Consider the following 20,119-nt stretch of genomic DNA (forward strand, 5'->3'; position numbering starts at 1 on the left):
CGCAAGGCTCGGTTCTTGGACCGACCTTGTTTCTTATATACGTAAATGACATGCCGCAGAGCGAGAGGCTTCTGGTGGTCCAGTATGCTGACGATACTTCCATCCTGTCGCCCGCCTCTGACCCCAGCAGCTGTCCGCACCTCCAGGACTACCTTGAGGAAGTGGAGCATTGGGCCCTCGCCAACCACCTCCACCTGAGCCCCAACAAGAGCGGCGTGATGCGTTTCAGTGCCAGCAGGAAAACTGATCCACCCGCATACAGACTTATGGGCGCCAACCTGGAGCCTTGCAAGACGCTCACCATCCTTGGAGTGGTGTTCTCTCCAACGCTGGATTTTTCAGCCCACATCGGTGGTGTTGGCACCAGGTCCCGGCGTATGCTGGGCTTTGTCGCACGTGTAACCAAATCCTGTGAGCCAGGTGCTCTACGCACTCTGTACACGGCAATGGTGCTCCCAACTCTTAAGTACTGTTGTTCCGTGTAATCCCAATCTCAGCAGCACCTGGTCGACCGCATCGAGAGCATCCAGCGAAAGGCATCTCGCACTATTTGCTATAGGGTGGGCGGCAATGCCTTTGAGCCGGACACAACGTACAACGACCGGCTGAAGACACTTGGGTGGCGTCCCCTTCGACACGGGCGGCGAGTGTCCCGCGTGAGCCTGGCGTGCCGGGTCCTGGACGGTTCTTTGACCGGCTCGTACCTCACCACAGTTGTGCGAGTTGGGAGGAGGACCGGACAACCCGAAGAGCTGCGGGGGATAACGATGCGCCACAGTTCTTCGACGCTCCCAGCAGCCATCAGAGAGTTTTTGAGACTCCCCCTTAATGTGCGGAACCCTCTGCCGACCAACAGAACTGAATCAAAGGAGCTGTCGAAGGTGTATGGGGCCACATTGGCATCCTTGTGATCAACACTACCTCTCTCTCTTCTTCCCCCCGTCCCTTCCTTTCTGCAGTGGTCAGATTTAGTTACTATTCAGTCTGTTAAGTTATTGTTTTTTTTCCAGGTGGTGGTGGGCTGACATGCGCTCCGCGTAAGGGTTCTCACCTATCTGTACAGCCCAGCACACCACCTGCGCCCTTGGAAGTGCAAATAAAATTATTATTATTATTATTATTATTATTATTATTAAAGTGGGAAAAAATTGTGTAACAATTAAATTATGAAGATTTTGTAGTGTATGGATTGGTAGAGACGCATCTTAGAGATATGAAGGAATCACTCTATTTGGCAAGTTATTCTTGGGTGGGATGCAATCGATGTGAAGGGAATGGAAAGCAGGCGTGTAGGGAGTGGTGAAAGGACAGGGCTCAAAAAGGGTGTTGGAAAGCTGCAGAAAACCCATGTGGTTAAAAGGCAATATTAGAGGTTTAGACTCGCTCATAGAATTTTTTTTATCTGAAAACGGGAACTGATTCTAGAGAGGAAAATGCACAACACTTGACTTGTATTTTAAAAGATGTTGGAGAAATTGGCCCTATTCGGAAAATAATTATCGTAGAAGACATGAATGCACACTTAGAAGACTTCGACGGATACAGATTCAACAGGGACGATAGCAAAAGAATTTTGCGGTGCTCTTGACTTAGAGATGGTTAACACCGAAGTGAAATGCGATGGTAAAATAACTTGGGAGAGAAACGATTCGCACTCGACAATTGATTACTGTCTAATGCGTGGCAATTGTATAACAAATTAGGACACATGGAAATAGATTAGGAAGGCACGACACGCGTAGGGAGTGATCATAAGCGGCTTAAAATAATATTTCGTGCAGCAGAACCAGTCACAAATTCTTGAACGAAAAATTAAATATACCTTAAAGGATGCACAACTATAAGAAGTATCAGAACGAATTGAGACTATAGTATCCAGACAAATGGTGAAAGAATGGACATATGACGATTTAGTGATAATATAGTAAGGATGCAGGCGAGCTGGTGAGTTAACCTTGTTGAACAACCTGAGACTGGGACAGAGGTGAACATACAACTGGAAGGAACAGAAAAGGACTGGACGACGTCTTTAACTCAGCTACCAGGTTTATTTAGTCTGTCTCCTTATATAGCCCGCAATCAGCCACCACACAAAGGGAAAACCTCTAACCAGGTCAAACGCCAAACCCTCCAATCAGCCACTACCAACACAAAGGGGCAACCTCTAAACAGTCAAAACGCCAAATCCTCCAATACACAAAGTAGTACAATGGCGGTAAGTTGGGCGAGTTGGTTGAACATCTTCCAATGTGAAAACAGTGCAAATATTTGACAAAAGACGAGTGAAAGAAGTGCACGGACAAAGCGCTTGGCCTGATGAGAGTGGGCGTGGACAAAAGGCGCCACCACCGGTCTATTTGTCGGTTTTTATCTAATCTTAGGACATGGTCGGCCCCTAAACACCTTTATGAGGAACTCTGCCGCACCCACTATCAACGTCAGGGGGGGGGGGGGGGGGGGGGAATGTATCCCGCCGATCTCAGCCTAGATGCCTGAAACAATAGACTGTCCTCACACATATGGCGGCGTGATCTCAGCAGAGAAGTCCTCATACACGCCATATAGTAACCGCCCTCTTCACAAGCTTGGAATGCGCTGAACCGAATGGAAGAACGCCCTTTTTTGAACGTGGCTCGTAGGACCGACATGTATGTTACGGCTGCATAGAAGCCTCAGGTCCAGAAACTAGTGCTCCTCCTGAGGGTGTCTCGAACTTATAGGATAAACCGGGGGAGCACTTCGTAAAGCAGGCCAAGGAATTGAAACACACGCCTTGAGGGCTAGGGCTCTGGTTGTCATTGTACAGCAATAGGTAGTCGTCCACATACCGAAACACTTGCCAGTACATACTATAATAACATGAGAACACGATCAAGAGCAAGCGAAAGTCGAACAAAGTAAACCGTCAAAACATTCTACAATAACATGATTTCATCAAAAAAGGATTGAACGTTAGGAAGCACTACCAGTGAGTTGGGGAGCAGCACATTCCAGTCACTGATTGTATGGGGGAAAAATGAATATTTTTGAACGTCAGTACGTAAAAAAAATTCTCAAATCTTTTTCTTATTTTTTTTATTGCTAGTCCGAAGAGAACCATAATGAGGTGTCAATAGGTGTCTTGATTTATCTATCCCCATGCTACGGCAATATAGATTATGCATAAACTAGAGACGAAGGCACTTTCGTCTTAGTTATAAAGGTTTCCATCCGAGCTGGAGCTTTAATTGATAAATACTATATTGTGAAAATTATAGTTATTTAGCACATATCTCGCAGCCTGATTCTGAATTCTTTCGATTTGGTTTATAAATATTTGGTTGTGCACGGATCCCAAATAATACAGGCATAGTCCAGAAGTGGGAGAACGTAAAAAAAGTAAAGGGCTTCTTTTAAAAAGCTGAAAATTTTCTGAAGTTACGACGCAAAAAATGCAGTCGCTCGCTCGCTCGCTTGCTCACCTTTCTCCCTCCCTCCCTCCCTCACCAGAATTGGGAGGACGTAATAAAAGTAGAGGTTCTTTTTTAAGTGGGTTAAACATTTTCTGAACTTGCGACGCAAAAAATACAGTCGCTCGCTCGCTTGCTCACCTCCCTCCCTCCCTAACTCACTCATTCCCTCACCCACCCACCCACCCAATCGCTCGCTCGCTCCCTCCCTCCCTCCCTCCCTCCCTCCCTCCCTCCCTCCCTCCCTCCCTCACTCACTCACTCACTCACTCACTCACGCACGCACGCACGCACGCACGCAGGTACGCACGCAGGTATGCACGTAGGTATGCACGCAATCATGCATGCATGCATGTGCATACTCAGCTTGTTCGCAATCCATTCTGAGCGTCTCCGATCGAGCTAATCAGATAGGGTTAAGATATGCTAACATTTTTATTGTTGTGCTTGTTGGTTTGGGATTGCTGCTTGGACGGTCTTTCTTCAACACCTCCCAAGTGAGCGCTTGTGTCGTCTACTTCTTCCAGCTGGTTCGTCGAAGTTTCTTGCACACTGTTTTCATATCCCTTCGGGCACACACATTGCAATAAATGTGTTTGTGGAGACGACTGTTGTTATTCAAACGGCTGACGACGTAAGAACGTCCTCGGGACGTGTAACATAAAATATACGTAATATATATTCAAAAATAAACAATATACGGGAACAATCTGTTGAAATATCAAAACTGTTCTGTTCAATTAAAGTACAGATATTTATTTATTTATTTGCTTTACCATCAAGGCCCGAAGGCATTACAGAGGGGGAGAGCAAGGTTGGAATTGGTTTAAAACAATGCAATGTATAGTTATTCACACAAAAAAAAAAATGGTTAGGGCAGGTTTAAAAAGTAGAGAGTCAGTGATGGATGCAATTGGTCCGGGAAGACGTGGTTCCAGTCGAGGGATGTTCGAGGAAGGAAAGAAGAATGGAATGTAGATGTGATAGCGATAGGTACCTCAACTTTGTGCTGATATAAAAGGGGCCGGTGAATCATTTTTCGCGAAGCACAGAGTTTTAAAAATAAATTTTGTGAAACAAAGAGAGGCGTGAATGCTTCCGTCGCAGAAAGAGGGGCGGGAGGGACGGTAACCGGACAAAAGCTCACCGGACAAAAGCTCACCTGTTTTTTCACTGACCCGGACAAAAACTCACCTCATTTTTTTTTTGCTACCCCGAGTGAAGCACGGGCTGAGATAAAGTACGGACGCGATGGACATTTCACCATTTTTATGAGAACTGGCATCCCATCCCATGCAAAGGTGTCGACAGATAAGCCATTACAGGCAGAGAAGCAACGATTTGGGACCAACATTTAGGTCACTGAAACTGAATGGAGCTGATAAGATCAAGCTTGCTTGACTCAAGGTATGTCGGAGCACCCGTGTGCCACGCCCAAGAAACTTCGTGAACCGAAGTTTTTGAACCCGAAGAGTGACCGGAGAACCGAAGTCACCCTTTCTTGACCTCGCTTTTTCATTGCGCTTATGTCACGCTAAACGCGCACATAAAGATTAGGCACAATGTCTCTTCATTACGAATGCATGGGTTTAATTTAATTTATTGTTGTATTTTAGTGTCGTACGCATGCACCTAAGTTGTCTGCACACGTGTTAAGACCGACATGAAATTTTCTCCTGGTGAGCTTTTGTCCGGGTCTGTGAAAAAATGGGTGAGCTTTTGTCCGGTGAGCTTTTGTCCGGTGAGCTTTTGTCCGGGATTCAACTTGGGAGGGACAAAGTTGATTTCATAGAAGTGACGCTGGATGTATAATGATAATTAGAAAGAATAAAACGAGAATGGCCACCAACGCGGTGATGAGAGTGGCTTGTCCGGGATCCCAGAGAGAGGTTGCATATTCTAACTTTCGGTCGAACTGGAGTTTTATAAAAACACAAGCTTGAAGGAAACAGGTGCTAATGAAAAGTTACGCCTGAGGTAGCCCTAGCATACACTCTTAATCTAAGAAATGTCAGCGCGTCTACTTGCTTGCAAAACACTCAGACAGTCAATCTCTGCGATCTGCGAAATCAGCTCAGCGAATGATGAGGCGGAATATCTGCTTAGACTTAAAAATAAAGTTCGCGCTGTGGCATCACTCAATACAAAGTGTCATGCTTGCATTGCGTCATGCCACAGCGCAGACTTAATTTTTAGATCTACAGAGATGTTCCGCCTCATCATTCGCTGACCTGATTTCGCAGATCGCAGAGATTGGCCTTCGAGTGTTTTGCGGGTAAGTAGACGCGCAGGCATTTCTTAAAGTGTTCGGTTAGCATTAGAGGGGATATACTGAAAATGTGTTTTCCATGAGAGGCTAGAAGTTATATGTACACCTTAATATTTTTAAGAAGATACCGCGTCAAGCTGAGCTTGATTAAGATAGTAGTTGCGAGTTTCATGTGACTGTCGGTCTGGATGAGCATCGTACCGGCGTGCGGTCGTGTATCACTACTGCGTGGTGCACGTTAAAGACCCCAGGCTAGCGGTTGTACTGCACTGGCTAAATTGCTCATCTACAGCGTGTGACTCGTCGCAACTTTAATGGCTGACCAACTACACGCTGTATAAATATCCCCACAACCCAACCTTTTTGCGAGATACACGCATGGACTTACATTTGTTAGTATCAAGAGTCATAGACCATACGTCACACCACTGGTAGATAGCATTAATGTCAGTTTGAAGCACGCTGTTATCATGATCATTAAGCGATCAAAATTACAGCCAAAGTTTTCTCAAAATGACATTATTTTTCGTACCGGAAATAAACGGGTCATACAACGAAACGAGAGCTTCCAAGTGAGCTGGCGAAGATTAAACATGTTAAGACCAAAAAGTACCCGAGACCGGTCTACAAAGTAATGCACTGTCTATAAAATGACGGTTCATGTAACTCACATAAACAACAAACTTGTTCAGTAAATAAACGAACTAAAAAAAGTCGTTTCACCTGTAAAAAAAAAAAAAAAGAACTTATGAAGAGGTTGGACAAATCAACACAGTCAACGCAGCGAGAGTTCATGGTGACTTGTTTAATACGCATAGAACAAGTTGTGCAATCAGTTTAGAGCGGTAGAAGTAGAAGACAAAAGTAGGGGATATATATATATATATATATATATATATATATATATATATATATATATATATATATATATATATATATATATATATAAAAGATAACTGATTTGGCACTTACCATAAATATAAAAAGTGCAGTTCTACGCGGGGTGATATGTTTACCCAAGCCGCAGCCTTTTGGCCGTGTACAGTCATCGGAAACCCAGTTCTTTTTTAATGTTTTTAAGAATACTAGTTTTTCCCCCACAATTTCAAAGCAGAAGTTAAATAGTTTTACAAAAATAAAAACATCAGGAAAAAATATTATTTTAACAAAAATTACTAAAAAAGTAAACCGAAAAATAACAAAAAAAAAATTAAGGCAAGTGAGTTGGCAAGCATTGTTTTACAGGTTTACATTTTTTATACATAGTACCGAGGACGCTAGCGCACAAAAACACATAATTCATGTACACGCGAAATAAATTACGACTGCCAGCAGTATTTGATAACATAAGAAAGGAGAAAGGAGAAAACGGTCTCGATTTTTGGACTGGTGTAATTCAAATAAGAAACACATTATGATACCAACAAAACAAGCAAATAAAACTTAGAGGGCGAGTGATAATATTGGCCAACGTAAACTGAGGGATTTAATAGTGTTAATAAGTTGGCCATTGCTCACCACCCTGCACTTTGGATTGCTTTCATTGGCTGGAATCTTTCTCCAGCACGCGATTCGTGAAATGTTTGCATTGCTGCTTCTCAAAGAAAGCCAGCTTCTTCCAGAACGACGAGTCAACGTTGACCAGTGATGTATTCTGCCACTTCTGCGTTTTTTTATGTTCTTTTTTGTTTCTGTTTTGCCACGCACACAGCACACACGAGGTCTCCATGCTCCCTCCAAACGTGGCAAAGACAAACGAAAGAAGGAACATCTAAAGTTTCTTGATTCGACGCACTGTCTTTCTCAGGTGGAAACGATTATAGTCTGTTGCAGCTTAAGTAAAGCAGGACAAGCCCCTCCAAGCCTCTACTCGCCATGACATGGTAGTTCCCCCCCTCCCCCCTTCCGCCCTCCCTCTCCAGCGTTCCCTTTGTTAAAGTGAAAAGCGCGGAGGGCCTTGTGTCCTGATAATAGGGAGTATTCGTAGATCGTTTTCGCCGTCCCGCAATGCTCTCCGCAACCCGCTAGGATACCCAGAACTCTACAGTCAAGGCCATCGGTGCGCAGGCGCAGTAGCGGCTTTTTCGTTGCGGAGGGCTTAGTGGAGGAAGAAACGCGGTCTACGAAAACTCCCTATTATATACCTACAACAGACCGTGATGCGCATAACGTATAGTACATTATGCGAGAAAAGGGATTATAATCAGATTAATTTGCGAGGAAGAGCATGGCGTTTCGCCGTGACCCAACCCGTCACGCCATAGTCAGGGCTGCAAACGAATGACAGGTAAGAGCCACGGAATGCGCCTTGTATCACGCTGAAGACCGACGCGCTCACGTGATATCACGCCGTCGATGGCGCTGCGGACGACAGGGCGCAAGCGCAGACGCTTTCATCTCTCTCGAATCTTGTTTTCTGCGCACGCGCAATGACAAGTAAAAAAGAAATAAAAAAAAGCACGGAGTGGGTCTTGTGTCTCTTTGCACACCGCACTTGTTGAGCAGCCAAAAGAGCGTTCGTCATGCACGGCGTCTTGAGTCTCTGCTTGGCACCTTCGCAATCCAACGCGATGCGCTTCGGGAATTCGCACCGCGAGGCAGAAAACTTGGCCGAAGGGTGTGGAGTAGGGGGTCTCATCTGCGCACTCCGAGCACCTCGTTGATCCACGTGACGTATGGCGCGACTCTGGTGAAGACGGTTGGGTAGTGGGCGGAACCGCCGCACGAGACGCCGAAGCTGTAGATGCCGACGATGGTCCACAGCCCTCTCTGCTTCGCCATCAGTGGACTGCCCGGTAGGCCCTGCCAAAAACACGCGCAAAGAAGGGTTTATTAAAAGTGCATATGTTCTGGTTTTGTTACTTGGAAACTACCTTTCTTAGGTGCTGTTGGAAATGACTTTTTGTTGTTTTTGTTAGGTGACGTTGAGGGGTCTAGGTAGCGCAAAAAGGAAATAATTAGGGAGTTTGGTGTCCCTTCAAGCCGCGGTCATATCACTATGGGTAGACCTCAAGGTAACTTACCTTGAGGTCTATCCACTATGCTTCAATCAGAGCCATTCAGAGCTCGGCGTCGTTGTGAGCTCACTACATCCCCTGCAAAAGGAGCAGACAAACTTGCGCTCCGCATACATGATAAAAGACAGGTTCAGACACTGCCTGAGGCATGTGATGTCCCTGTCCCATTGGACATACAAACACCGTCCGCAGACACAGTCGAAGCACACATATGTATAAAACAAAAGATGCTTCGAATATGCTCGAAACGTGTTCGCAGACAATTATATCAACATGTCTGCTGCGAACTTGCGTGTGTTCTATGATCTATGAAGACTATGAATGCAGTTTTAGTATTGTCTCGAGGGACGCTTACCACACACTCTTCTCTGTCGGCTTTCTCCACCTCCGCACAGAGGAAGTCTTCGTCGGAGATGCCCAGCGGGTAAGGAGACAGGTCCACTCCCGCGAATGTCTTGTTGCACACCGTCACCGGGATGACCCTGAAGCGCTTCTCGGTCATCGAGCCGGGATGGAAATCTGGGCAGAGGAGGACTCCGCGGTCAGTGCGCTACTTTCGTGGTCAGATACAAGTTAATGACACGCCAGGAACTCTTCTCGCATCCGGATGATACACTAGCCACGGTTCCTCCGAGAATCGCAAAGAATCCGGTACCAAAGTTATACGGGCAAAACCTGATGGAGTCTCCTCCTCTCCCCCAGTCTCTACTCGCATTACGTATCGATCAAGGGCGCAGCCATAAAATATATATATATATATATATATATTGCTGTCTTCGCATAACTCGTCATGACTACTGGCTTCCTTGGCTGGTCCGCGGTGCGTTTCGATGCCTTGGCTGGTACGTGGATTGTTTTTCCCATTTTTAACTTTTATCTGACCACGTTAACATGGTTCACCATGTTAACGATGGCTATCTACAGTCAAATACAAGTTAAGGGTGCGCCGAATGAACACCAGCGCGGACCAGTCACGGCACTGAATCGCTCCGCGGAAGAACCAGGAAAAGCAAAAGCCATGACAAGTTGTGACGTCACAGCGAGGTGTACGTTGTGCAACTATTTGTGCATCGCAAAGGAATAGTGTCTGGCGGTAATGAGGATGTAAGAGGAACTTCTGGTTCATCCTCTGTTTGTATGACTATGGCTATCAGAATAACTATGAATAATGATCAGAATAAGCACGGCAAGGAGTATACTAGGTGGAGTAAGTATTAATCGGGGACATTGAGATCAACTAGTGTTTCGTGCCGGTTTGTTACATTCAAATAAGAGAATAGAAGAGTTCAGAGAAAGGTACTGGATGATGACCCTGTAACGCATTGAGTGTGGTAATGTATCGACCTGCTCCGGGATAGCTGCAATTTTACTTTGAACTCCGATTTTTCGTTGATCGAGTTTTCGGTTGTGACAATTCTTGTTATACTTCGTACTCCGTGACGATACATAAAGGTGTATCGTCACGAGGCTCATCGCCCTTTATACGTTCGTTATATCCGACTCGAACCAATCATACGCAATGAATGTGCGACGATCCTGGTTTTTTTTTCTACGCGTGACTGGTCTATGCGGAGATAGCAGACTATCAAAAACGACGAGCGCCGTGACTATACACTTTTTAACTCTGCTTGATTGGTTCCATCGAATCGTAGCGTAGTCTTCAGTCGAACTTAAAGTGAAACGGAGCATATATAGACCAACCCACTGTTTACAAACAAGCCCACGTTTGCCCACACCAGGTGTGCGCATTGCGCGTGCGCAGAAACCAGATTCGCGTAAGGCAAAGCATCTGCGCATGCGCAGTGCCGACAGCAGCGCCATTGCAGTGGTGTGACGTCAGTGAGTTGAGTTGGTCTATGTATTTTCCTCTCGAAACTTATTTCTTTTCTTTCTTTTTACAAGGGCGTTAAGCTGGCACAGCGTGTCATATCCTGATCAGTTAAAACTGTTTCTGGGAGCCAGTGTCTCTTTAAGTTGGAACCGAAGACTCGCTTCGGGAGCTCTCAATGGCGCAGCTATACGTCCATTCAAGGGGGCGGCGCGCCCTTGTGGAATGCGTCTCCGACTGTGGTGTTCAGCGTCCTATTACACCACCAATACATCGAGAGTGGTCACCGAAGTGGCAACAAACGACGCCGCGAAAGCCGGAGAGTGATGCTGTCGGATGTCGCGATCCTGATGGTTGGTCCTATAGAAGTTCCGACAAAAAAGCACAAGGGAACACGAGTGTCGCTGTCGTCGCAGCGTCCCAGCTCCTAGCCGCCGAAGCTTCCGTGGCGATGTCAAGCTGAAGAACGACCTGCAGCAGAACAGACGTCTGCCACGTCCACCACTTCTGCTGTGACACCGCCAGGATCGCGGCCGGCGCGGCGACAACAAGTTTTATGGCGTCATCAAGCGGGCATCGAAAGACTACTTTGCAGAACGCGGTAAACACACAAGTCGAAAACGCGTTCCAGGCACTGCGTAGGTAGACGTCTTTTTTGTTTACTCTCGTTCCTAGCCACCTGGTCGACATATCCGACATGGGCGAAGAAAAAGAATAAAACAATTCAACTTGCAAATAGTAAAAACAATAGAGGTTAGGCAAAACGAGAATGGGTGGCATTTACGCTTCTATCCTGAATGTCAATTCTACCGGCGGGGCGACGGCAAAACGTTTTCGCCGATACTGGATGTGACGACATTCAAGATGGCGGCGCGCTCCCCAGTGGAAGAGGCGTGTGCGGCACGCACCTCGCTGTCTGTTGGACCAGCTGACGGCGTCCAGGAGGCTTCCGTCCGGGACCCTCCTCTCGTTGATGACCCGGGGCAGACAGATGGGCGACAGGGAGCTGGGCGGAAGTGGAGGCACTAGCCGCACCACCGCCACGTCGCTGTAGCCGTCGGGGGACCGGTAGTCCGGGTGGGTCACGGCGGTGACGACGCGGTGCACCGACGGCTCGCCCGGCATGTTCAGCTCGGCCACGCTGCGAGCGCTGTGAGGGGATCTACGGGTAAGCTATACATTCCCCGACATTATTTAGCCGCTCTTACACTGCAAATACACCATACGAAAAGAGTCTCTGCTGACACTGTCTGAGCCGTGCTTCTTCCTTGTATATGACAGTCCTGTCACACTGGTCATACAAACAAACTGCGTGAAGACATGTTCCGAGCATGTCTATGAAGCAAACATGCTTGGAACATGGTTGAGGTGTTTCCCAAGATAATTTTGTCTTCATGTATGCAGCGATCACGGGGTCTGCTTAAATGGCAAACTTTAATGCCCGCCAGTCGTTTCGAAATAAATTGCGAAAAAGCGCCGAAGTTGTGTTCGCCCTAACGGTGTCGCACACTATGAAAACGGAACGAAAAAAAAAAAAGAAAATACAATTGCAGACGAGCAGGTGCACGAATTTTTTGTAATCATAAAACCTCAAATTAGGGTAGAAAAAAAAACAAAAAAACACAGTGCAAGCCCATAAGCTCTTGATAATGGCAAGGCAGAAAGAAAGGGACAAACGGACAGCCTGGAACTCGGCTACGAGGATTATCTTTATATCGTAAAAAAGATAGCCCTTGTAGCCGAGTTTGAGACGTTGTTTGTATTATAGTTTTTTTTTTTTCTTTCTTCCAGAGTGTGTGTCTCTTTCCCCACCTCAGACCATCACGAAGAATAGAGGGAGTCGGGAAGAACCCCTGACATTTTCTGTCCGTCCCGCACATGGCTCCCACCTTAATATGAAATTCAGAATATGTCTTGAGAAGATGGTAGATATTAAAATTCACCATAATTTAAATCGTGATTTTAATCCAACCACTTTTACCATCATGATTTAAACCAAATCTTTACTGCAAAAACGATTCCAAAAATGTTTACCGTTTGTCTATCATTTAATGCTTAATACGTGCCTTTGTTTTGTACTGAAATCTAAGAGTCATAAAGCAAGAAATATCTATATCAGGCTGAACATGAACGGAAAACACTTTTGAGCAAATCGGAGCATTCAGCTTTCTTTTTACAATTCGTTCGTCAGTCACGTGATGTCCCATTTCAAGTAAATCAGAATGCGAAAGAAAAAAAGTAAAACTCAAAAAGTAACGTCTAATTGCTAGCGAATCAGAACGTGAAATAAAGGCAAATAACGTAGTTAACTAAACATATCAAGCATATTTTTGTTCTAGTAGGGCGGGGCTATATCGGTAAAAACTTCTTAATTAAACTTCAGGTCGTGAATCACTACTGCGCGGTGCACGTTAAAGACCCCAGGCTAGCGGTTGCACCGCAGTGGCTAAATTGCTCATCTACAGGCTGACTAACTTCTGGCCGTATAAACATACACACAACACAAATAATTGTGTTGTGTGTCTTTACCTCTTTACTACTTTTTATTGTATCTTACTCTTTATCGTCATCCTCTCTAATCCTGAGCACAAATTTCTGATTTCCGCTGAGTCAAATGGATAGTATGACACGGTACATAATATGTGACCACTTAAGATTACCATTCTTACATTTAAAGGAAAGGTAAAAAGGCACGATCTGCCGTGCGGTACTTAGCGTACGTTGTTATTATAAAGAAGTTGATGCTATGCGTACCCGCGATCTGGGCCAAAGCATTGGGCTGCTGTGAGGACATGCTGACTGTCCAGGAGTACACCAGCGCAGCGTCTTGCAGGGTTTGCTTGATCTACGATTGCCACCTGTAGAAACAACATCTAACTTTGACAAAACACATACATAAATCTTGAGCTCGCACATAACGGTGCAAATACTTGGAAGACAAGTTTCAAAATACTGGGACAAGGTCTTTGTCCTCAAGAGTGCCTAGCAGCGTGACATGTCTGCAAAACAAACAGAGTGACTACAATAGGCCAGTCGAAGACCTTCGAAGAACGTCTTACCAGAAGACTCGGCAAGCGTTTTAGTTGCATGGAGAGCTGCGCAACGACATGCAATTCTGAGCAGGCTGCTGCCTGAAGACACCCTGGCACCATCAATATGAAGGTGGCAATTGGTATATTATTACACTTTTGAGTAGCCATATTGAAATAATATATATTTATATATTAACTCTGAAATCACTGGAGACTCCAAGGAGCCCATTCGCAAGGGCAAATGATGAAAAACATCCAATGCCAGAAACATGCATACTATCTGAAGAATGCAATCGAGAATGATGGGCTTGCTTGTTGTTTGTGTAGCGGAAAAACTCTAGTTCCTCTAGCTCGGCAGGGGAGTGAGAATGAGAGAGAAAATAAATGAGGCTTCCGAAGAGCTTAGCAGTCCTAAAATACGGCGCGGGTTATTCCATCAATTTAATGTGAAAAGTAAAGCAGGGAGTTAGAATGGTGCGAGAGGGGCGAAGAAATGAGAAAGAAAAGGAATGAGAAATTGGGCAACGACGGAGTGTTCGAAGAAGATAAGTACACCCAAGTGGGTAGCAATAAGAAACTGCAAGACCGCGTAAGTGTAGATTCCTTCTTTTTTGCTCGCTAGCCTTAACCACTGGGAGTTTCCGGCAGCCGTTTCGCAACAGGTTGCTTTCCGTGGAGATTTATTAGGCAACTCACCATCCAGGGCCAAGCGGGAGGGTCCTGCTGTGGCTGGCGGCGCTGCGAGGCCAGTCGCCCGGTCAGACCTGTACGGGTCATGTGACGACCACGAAATAACCCGCCGGGCGTTGGTCGTCCGTGAAAGAGCCCACCGGGTGCTGGTCGTCCGAAGTGGAAGGGCAAGCGTTGCCGCGGACGGAAGATCCTCCTCGGGTCCACGTAGTAGGCGTCTTCGTCGTCGAAGAAGAGCTTCCCCATCCTCGTGGCTCCCTGGCGGGACTCGGCGTTTTCGTGCCGGACACCGCAGACTGCACGGCGGGACGGAGGTAAGCAGACAACGCATTGATTACACCCGATGCCCTATAGATGGTGCGTTTTAGCGGTCGGTATAAATGGCTTCCACGTGAGGTCATTGCACCATGTTGGTGGTCATTCCTATACTTGTTCTTGCTGAGCAAACACCATCTTTGGTGCAAAATGGATGCTGAAGAAGGTACCCGCTCAGCTTTTAAGGCCACCATAATGGGAGCTGATGTGACGCCAGTGCAAGCCATGTATGCACCCATTCTGAGGCTTTTACTTGATTCCTGTCTAGCACCGCAGAAGCTAAGTCAGTCCGCGAAATGTCAGTTCCCCACTCACTCTCAGAGGCTTTCCGCAGGTTCTTTTTCATCTAGATGCACATACACACGCATGACTAAGCTTATCTCTCTCTTTTACGCTGCGGCCTCGACCTGGCTGTTCACGCCTAATTTGAGCTCTTGCCTTTTACGCATGAAAGGCCTCGGTCTTCTGATGGAAACAAGTTTTTCCCGGTCCCTGGTTGACCTTGTAATGGTCATTACTTCGTTTCATTTTTACATGGATTGGAACGAAGAATGTAAGCTCAAGTTCCCTGCTTTCGAAAGCTCCTCAGCTGCTCGGATACTCCTGCCACAGGAGCGCCAACCAGACCTCGCGCTTGTAGCCTTTGCTGTAATCTGTTCTTGTGAGAAAACGTATAGCCTGGGCCACAGTCATTGACAGCCTGAAAAACGCAAGGCACAGCGAGTCTTAAGGATTTTATTATCGTTCAGCAGCAAATGACATTGTTACTTTAATCGGTAAGAACTACTAAGACCGGGTCGCGAATCAAGAAGCGTTTCTTAATCAATCGGTGACTACAGCGTGATAAACAGTAAAGTTTCTCCAGCGACAACAGAAAAAGCAGCCATTTCGACGACTCAGCATTCCTTGTTAATACAGATCATTCACAGACATGTTTTTGGTGGTCAGTTAGTGACGTTCAAGCCCAAAATAACAAAGGTTGTTGACGAGGTGAACATAACATGTCTCTAAGGAGTGCAAGTCGCTGGTTCGCCTAGTGCGACGATGCTCGAATACGAACTTTTTTCGAATAACCGAGCGAAAGGAAGCCACTCAAGACAGATGTCAAAGAGCGATGAAGGATAAAGGAAGGGGCGAGGGAAGTCCCGGTCAGAAATCCTCGAATATCAAGGGTGCAACGTCATAGCGGGGTTGCGGCAGCAGAGTTTCGTCGGGGAAAGCGAGGAGTGGAGCTATAGCGTCCGGAGGAAGGATGGACGTCCTGTCTTAGGGTAGCGCATACAACACTTGCTGCTTTGAGGCCGCCGAAAAAAGGAAATTCCTGTCAGTGGTTGCACGATCCAGCAGTCGCAAAGGAGATGGTCTAAGTGTTAGGTTTCGATTTTTGTTTATAGCTCTTATTGTGTTTCGTACGCCTTTGTCCTGAAATCTCAAGTTTAAATCGCCCAACCATCACCCGTACAATTTGTATTTTTAGGTATTTTCAGGAGACGCGTCCAGACACACGGTTCCCATGGAGAGCATTCCTGTATAGAGCACCTGCACCAATCGGGAGGTAAACGGTGAGGTATCCATATTTCATTCGCTTTGTGCTCGCTCCTCGAAGCGATGTTTGTGCTTGTTCCTCAAAGCAATGTTTCATCTGAGAGTACTTAATAATTTATGACAGAGCCAGAAGACCATAAAAATGAGGTCAATCGTGTCTGTACTGTTGTACGGGAAGGATAGCTCAAAGCCTTAGACCAAGAGACATTGCCAATATTATAGATCATTAATTAGCCTACCACCAAGTGATAGGGCGTCCGGATGATGATGATGACCTTCCCTCGTACAGTTTCACGAAGGTTCCACTTCAAATGTGTGATTCTGACTGGTTGGTTAAAAAGTGAATTTTAGCATGCCGTATATATCGTATGCTACACTGAGAAAATAACTTTGAGTGGTAATGCTGAAATTGGGAGTTGGTGTTCCCTAAAAGATATTCGTCCTTGCAGGCATTGTTGAAGAAAAGTGTACAAAAACGGTTAACCTTTTTCTGAGGCTTCCTGTGATTTTTTTTTTTATTTTTTAATTTTCTTGGTTTAGTAGATACTTTTGACTTTTTGGCATTTTGCCTATGATTGTGTGCAGAACCAGTGTTCTCTCATATTATGCGAACCTCTACGCCTTCCTGTTCTCTCTTTTATCTTGCTTGTCCAGATCAATGTCGTGATTGCCTCTTGCAGGATTCGCTGGGACCACCTCTACAGCCATCGTGGTGTTGTAATTGCACAATCTGGTGCTTCGAACTAAACTGAAGAAACACGTGTGATATAATAAAGCAAACAACTCTTTGTAGGTACCATGTCAATGGTCGGGACGTTTCGCCAGGGCAAAGGTAATTAGCTGGACGCATATGCCATCGAATAGTGAAAGTGCGGTGGTAAGTTATGCTTGCGGTCAAATAATATTCCCGTTTTGTTTACTAAGCAAAAAAAAAAATCTTTATAGAAGACCCAAGCAGGAGGTAGCTTCAGAAGAGTCCATGTTTTTATTAAGGTCCGATAAAACTTTGAGTGTGTTGTCATTAACCTTCATTTCAATGCGGCTAGTCATCTTCAAAAAAGTACAAAGACTTCCCGCCGTCACCTTGTGATAACAAACTTCAACCCAGTATAAAAAAAAAAAAAAAATAGGAGGATGGATGGAAAATATTATTTACTGCGGTGTGTGCTGGTCCGGATGTTTGTAATAGCAGCGAGGACGAAACCGAAATGTCATGTCAGTTTCTTGTACCGCGTCCCGAAGTTTTTGATGGTCCTCTGAGACGGCCAATTCTTCGGATCTCAATGCTGTTTCCCCCTTTGTCCAAGCAGCAGCAGTCTCAGATGCATTGTTTTGCCAACCCTCCCAGGATGACGAAGGAAATATTTCATTTGGTAAAAATATGCTAGGCCCGATTTCTATACCAAGTGCTGACTGGAGCCGTCTGTAAAACTCCTGTGTTTGCAGCTGTCGTAACACCTTAGGTCACCGGAAACAACAAATTTCGTATGTGAAAAATATTTATGTTGCGTATGTCCGTCACCACAACAACCGAGCGTTTCGTCACTCAGTTATGCAGGTCACTGTTAGGCCTTTCTCGGCGTAAGCACCCTCAACGTAATTAAACGTGTGAGTATATTTCACGTTCCACTCAATCACGAAGCCATCAGCAGTTTCCGCACGTCTTTCCGAGAGTCTTTAGTTCTGTTACTGTTGGCGATTCGTGAACCGACATGTTGTCCGGTGTTGCAAGCCCCCGGCAATGTTCTTTAACTTTTGGTGATCCGTTTAAACAGGTATCTTATAGGAATGGCTCCCGGATTAGCGCTGTGGATGAAATCGTATAGAACCACTGAGTACACGGATCCTTCCTATCGGTTCGAGTCACGCATCGCGTGTTATTTTATTTGAAGTCACCATTTTTTGTTGGTATGACCTCTTGGCGAGTGGCTGGCTTGGCGGTCGTACAGTTTGTCTTGGGGGTATCCACAGGGGAGCGAAATCCCAGCACCGCCGTCTCTTACCATAATCGACAGCTTATTCACCAATAAATACTCTGTGCGCTCAAGCACCAAACTTCAGATTCTTTTTTTAAGACAACTTATTTCAAAGTTTCTGAAGCTAGATATGAAAGCAGGCAGATTACTAGGGTCGCATGACACGGTGAAGACGTTTATAATTTCAAGAAATAAGTAATCGACTGACATAGTATGGTAGGACAAAGTAGATGGTCGGTCGAATGTGTATGTTTATGGAAGCAGGTCGGACTTAGCCTGTCGACAGTATTGAATCGCTAAACTTTTAATATGTTATATTATCAACTCGACAAGAGCAAGAGGCAGACCTGCTGAAATTTTATTTAGGTATAGAATGCAACGAGCAAATGGAAGAGATGTTGACATGACACGTCTGGGAGTGTACGGTTGTTTGTGGTTACCGAAGTCTAGCTCCTCTAAGAAGATGGAGGGGACTGGGAAGCTTCACACAAGATGAAGGGGACAGGGGGGAACTTTAGTGCTCATCTGGCTTCTTAAAATAATTAATACATCCTCAAAGAACGACGGGAGCGTTCAAGGCCGGCCAGCGTAGACGAGATGCGATGAACGGCTGGAGAGCCAAAGACCGCTCTACAGAGTCAAATTTTAAGAACCAAGGAACCGAAACACACAAAAAAGTTAAATCACCTTACTCAACGCTCTCTGGAAAGGCATCTCTCACCTAGCTGTGGTCTAAATAGCGCCGATGTGTCATACACGTTACCACGAATGAAGACGCTTCAGTAAGGTCATACGACTATATTTGCAGCTTGTCTTAAGGGGCACGATCTGTGTTAAATTATTTATGTTACGTATTTTGCTAAAATTTAAAACTTGCAACCGGCACGTTTCGGTCACTTCGCAAAAAGAAAACGAAAGAAGAAAAGTCTTGGAAAGTACGGAACAACAGAAGCGGCTGCTGCTTTGCTAAGAAAGTCTCTTAGCGAAACGTTTGCTGACCTTCGGACTTTCCGAAGAGGGTTTCCCTTTCAAGTTTTCCGTGCTCTTTTGAAAGAACCAGTAATCTGATAGTACAATTGTTATTATGGGACCTATTACGATTATAGTTCTGTATCTATAAAAGTGTAGAGATCATTCAACACATTTTATGCATACTGCTAAACCCGCTGTCTTAGATAAGTATGCCATATTCTTCTCAAAAAGACGGTTAATATATTTTTTAATGTACCGTGTAGCACTTAGCACTGTATTTTGTACCTAAACGTACAAATTATATCCGAAGTGACATTGAAATAAAGATACGTCCTTGCTTCAGGAAACCAAGTTTCTTTTTGCAATCGAACAAGACTGACATCGTAAGTTGTTCGGACTAGATCCGCACTGGGCGGATATTACTAAAGGGCATTACCGGCGTTGGCAGTACCGTCCGTGTCCGTGTCAACCGAACACGGACAATTCTCTTCGCCCTCGTCCCGAGAGCCTGGCTTCGGCGCTACAGGTCCAGGACTAACTGGCTCCGGGTTAACCGGTTCCGGATTGACTGGCTCAGGATTAACTGGCTCTGGATCAACAGGCCCAGGAGTAACTGGTTCCGGTTGAGCTGGTTCTGGTTGATCAGGTTCTGGTTGATTAGTTCCTGGTTGATCAGGTCCTGGAGGTACCGGTTCAGGATGCGCAGGGTCAGGATGAACGCCGGGCTTTCCGGTTCCTTCGGAGGGTGGCATGTCAACGTCGATGGGTTCTTGACAGCAGACTAGGGACGTGGTCTTCTGCCAGTCGCAGATGATCGGGTGCTGACCGCGGCGGATCTGTAACTGCGCCGGACGACACTGCTCCACGGTCACGCAGTGGGGCTTGTCCGGGGGGCACTTGTTTCCATGGTCGTCTTCGAAGACCACTTGCGCTCCTGAAATGAAGCGGTGTTCCACTCATTCGTATCCTTTGATAGCCTATTTTCGGCAGGTCAGACGTTCATGTTCAACTCTCACGAGGTCCAAA

The 20,119-nt window shown here is 45.8% G+C and overlaps 1 protein-coding gene and 1 long non-coding RNA gene across 2 annotated transcripts in view; one reads left to right on the top strand and one right to left on the bottom strand.

Moving 5' to 3' along the window:
* Positions 1-8,023: 8,023 nt before the first annotated feature.
* LOC8029033 overlaps positions 8,024-20,119 on the bottom strand; it is a 28,248-nt gene continuing 16,152 nt past the window's right edge. The window contains exons 2-7 of the mRNA XM_040503037.2: positions 19,530-20,027; positions 14,292-14,581; positions 13,318-13,421; positions 11,472-11,713; positions 9,091-9,254; positions 8,024-8,520 (exon numbers count right to left, since the gene is read on the bottom strand). Of these exons, the coding sequence (XP_040358971.2) occupies positions 8,353-8,520; positions 9,091-9,254; positions 11,472-11,713; positions 13,318-13,421; positions 14,292-14,581; positions 19,530-20,027 (1,466 nt within the window). The 3' untranslated portion in view covers positions 8,024-8,352. The remainder of the gene's footprint in view (positions 8,521-9,090; positions 9,255-11,471; positions 11,714-13,317; positions 13,422-14,291; positions 14,582-19,529; positions 20,028-20,119) is intronic.
* LOC121837047 lies at positions 14,268-17,033 on the top strand. The gene is made up of 3 exons (XR_006078076.1): positions 14,268-14,599; positions 16,078-16,162; positions 16,826-17,033. It is a non-coding gene; the product is annotated as an uncharacterized LOC121837047 (long non-coding RNA).

Source organism: Ixodes scapularis, unplaced genomic scaffold, assembly GCF_016920785.2.
Source record: "Ixodes scapularis isolate PalLabHiFi unplaced genomic scaffold, ASM1692078v2 PGA_scaffold3__209_contigs__length_174095766, whole genome shotgun sequence".
Classification (NCBI taxonomy): domain Eukaryota; kingdom Metazoa; phylum Arthropoda; class Arachnida; order Ixodida; family Ixodidae; genus Ixodes; species Ixodes scapularis.